The sequence below is a fragment of the Psammomys obesus genome, unplaced genomic scaffold (genome assembly GCF_907164565.1).
Source record: "Psammomys obesus unplaced genomic scaffold, mPsaObe1.curated_primary_1811, whole genome shotgun sequence".
Lineage (NCBI taxonomy): Eukaryota > Metazoa > Chordata > Mammalia > Rodentia > Muridae > Psammomys > Psammomys obesus.
The window spans coordinates 1,457,126-1,460,452 of record NW_026590598.1 but is presented as its reverse complement, the minus strand read 5'-3'; the positions used below and the strand labels follow the sequence as shown (position 1 = coordinate 1,460,452).

The 3,327-nt window shown below is 47.8% G+C and overlaps 1 protein-coding gene across 1 annotated transcript; it reads right to left on the bottom strand.

Annotated features, from left to right (window-relative positions):
- Positions 1 to 518: 518 nt before the first annotated feature.
- LOC129677348 (neuropeptide Y receptor type 4) lies at positions 519 to 1,646 on the bottom strand. Its single transcript, XM_055608007.1, has one exon. It carries the CDS (start codon positions 1,644 to 1,646, stop codon positions 519 to 521), a length of 1,128 nt encoding a protein of 375 aa, XP_055463982.1.
- Positions 1,647 to 3,327: the final 1,681 nt, after the last annotated feature.

Here is a 3,327-nt window from a genome sequence, read left to right as displayed (position 1 = left end):
AGGACACTGAACTTTGGCCCTCGTAGATGAGACAGCTATATTCATCGTTGCCCATTCCTATTGTTCCTGTTCCTTTCAGCGAGTTTTATTAAACAGATTCCCAACTCTGGACCTGCTTCTACGAAACTGCTACTGCTGAAGACTACCAGAGCTCCCAGCATCCCGTGAAAGAGCACAGCCCATCACCCAGGGCAAGTTAGCTGACTGGTCAGGATGTGGGTGAAGGCTTTTAGGTCAGGCATCTGTGCTAGGTGACTATTAGAGTGAGCCACCTCTGGCTCCAACACCCTGCAGCTTAAGCGGCAAAGTTCACTGTGTGACTTGCAGAATCTGGACTCTAAAATTTCCCAGAAGCAAATGGCTAAACCACCTGATTGCCAAGCTTCAAGTCTCTTGCCAGCCTGTCTGGGCCTCAAAAGCCAGAAATGACAGGATGCTACCCACAACTTGCAAAGTGTCTACTTAGCTAAGTGAAAGTGTCTGTCACTGGAAAATGGTGGGGAAAAGCCTAGATACAACTATATGAAATTGGACTTGCTACCTAGCCTCAGAGAGCCTTTGGAGAGGTCCGTGTGCACCGTGGACAGGGGCAGATGCTCAGACTCCCTTCGGGGTGGCCTGCAATGGCAGGTCAGCACCAGAGCCCTGATATCCTTCTTGAAGTTGGTGTTGAGAAAGCCGTAGATGAAAGGGTTGACACAGGTGGAAGCCATGGCAAACAGGTGACATATCAAGAAGATGAGGTTGCCATGGCAAGCAGGGATGGCCTCCTGGTACCAGTCCTCCAATGTGTTGAACACATGCAGGGGCAGCCAGAGAACTGCGAAGACAGCCACCATGGCCATGAGCATGCCATTGATCCGCTTCATCTGTCCCATTCGTGAGCTGCAAGCATCTTTATGGAACATGTGCCGCTGCCTCCACAGGCGCTGGTAGATGCGCACGTAGCAGACCAGGATGAAGATCAGAGGGATACAGTACTGAAAGAGCAGCAGAAAGGTGGTGTAGATGAGACGGTGCTGGTCTGAGGACCAGGATACAAAGCAGACTTCTTTGTCCTCTAGAAACTCTACAGCCTTTGAGTGGTTGTAATGAAAGAGGTCATTTAGGATGCTATTGGCCAGGAAGGGTAAGGAGAGGAAGCAAGAAATGATCCAGATGACCACAATCCCCAGGTAGGCTTGGAAAATACTTGGCTTCCAGCCTGTTGGATTGATGATGAGCTGGTGCCTCTCCAGGGCCACAAGGACCAATGAGAGGATGGAGACTGTCACCGACATACACTGGATAAAGGTTAACATCTTGCAAAGGATTTCACCAAAGATCCAGTAGTCCATGATGGTGTAAGTGACTGTGAGTGGCTGGCAGATGAGGCACATGAGGAAGTCAGAGAAGGCCAGGTTGGCAATGAGTAAGTTGGTCACACTAGACTTTTCCTTTTGCCTTGTGGTCACATATATCAAGCAGAGGTTTCCCAGGACCCCCAAGATGGTCTCGATGCTATAGGTGGTGATGATGAAGGCCAGCAGGTTTGCAGAATCATGGCAGCCGTCAGAGAAGTTGTAGAGGAAATCCATTGGATTGGTCCCATTCGTGCCCCGTAGGAATCCTGGAAAGAGGGAGGCCAGGAAATGAGAGGTATTCATGGTGGCTGTGAGAAGAGCCACGAACTCCAGGACTAAAAGGCCCACTTTAGAGATGCAGCCTGCAAAGCAAACAAAAAGGACTCAGGAACCATGCTTCCAGGATATAATCCAGGTAAGAATAAGAGCAAGAAGAGAAGGTTCTTAGCTGCTTCTATCCTGTGGCATTGAGAGCTATCATAAGAGGCTTAAGGAGAGAGACAGGTACCCAATGATCTCTACCTTGTAGGCAACACTTGCTGCAAGCCAGAGACTGTGCTCAGGGCCTTGCATATTAGCTACTTTATTCTGACAAGTATTATCAACTCAGTCCGTTGGTGAAGAATCTAAAATCCACAGAGGAAGCCATTTACCCATATTCACACAGATGATAAAATATCAGACTGTCTGGTGTCATAATCTGCCCAACAAGCTCCCTCGGGCCTCAGGATCTGAGGCTGCGCTGATGATAAAGAACTTGGAGCATGGAAAGCCCTTCATTCCAACAAAGACAGCAATAGATCCTAGACAGTGACTCTCCCAGTCTTTCATGACACCCATGGAACCTGAACTTTTTGGCACACAGCACACCCTCCTGGTTTCACCCTAGCACCCTGTCAGCCTTGTATCTGAGGGGGCATGTGGTGAAGGTGAGGACATCCAGGAAGGAATGAAGATTGATTCGTCAGAACACTGCCTTCCCCATGCTGCCCACAGTGCATGTTGCGCACACCTGGTCACCAACATCACTATGCTCAAGTCACCTGACGCACTTCCACCCCCGGGACCTTCCTCTTGGGCTTCCTGAGCAAACGCATCCTCTAACTGACTCTTCAGACGCTGGGTTCCAAACCCTTCAGGCAGTAATGGCAGTAATAAGCAGCCTAACACGGAGAATCATCCACCCTCCTGTTGCACAAACCCTTAGAAAGCATCACGCAGGCTTTCCAGGCAGCAGCAATCCCACAGGCTTGCCATTCTCAAGCTTCACTGAACATCAGGGTCATCGCGGGGGGCATGTTCAGAGTGAACATTCCAGGGCCCCTCACCAGGAGAAAGAGTTAAGCCATTCTAGGATGGAACCATGGAATCTGTATTTTGGGAAGTAGCTGGTAGGATTTTGCTGCACACAGTTCAGAGACCATATTTTGAAAAATGGTTTTTATAGCAGAATAGCCTATTAAAAATAATTCTTTGATGCCATCTATCAGCCATGCCTGTTTTGTTTTGTTTTTTGAATGTACATCCCACTCTCAAAATACACTTATCTTCGTTATCAAGTGCAGTTTTGACAGAAAGGGCAAATTAGCCAAAAATCAATAAAATTGGTTTCCCAACTGTCAAAAATGTCATTCGCTGTTTATTTGACCTGACCTATAGAAGTGAGTCTCACCTGGCCATTTACAATGTAAATCAATGTAACTGACAGTTTACAATCTAGTTATTTGGGCTGACAGCTTTCCAGGGGAAAAGAGTTGGCTGAAACCACAATCCTCTGGGGAAAAAAAAATTGGCCAAATATAATAAGATGAAATATTCCTATCCAAACACAAGGGCTAAGAGAAAAAATAAGCCATAGCCTCATGAATCTGTGGCAGGTGCACTGGCCCAAAAGGAAAAGAAGCCCAGACTATGTTTGACCATCAATCAGGGTGAGGACATCGGGGTAGGGCAACACCAGCATGACCAGAAGGGAGTTGGCAGA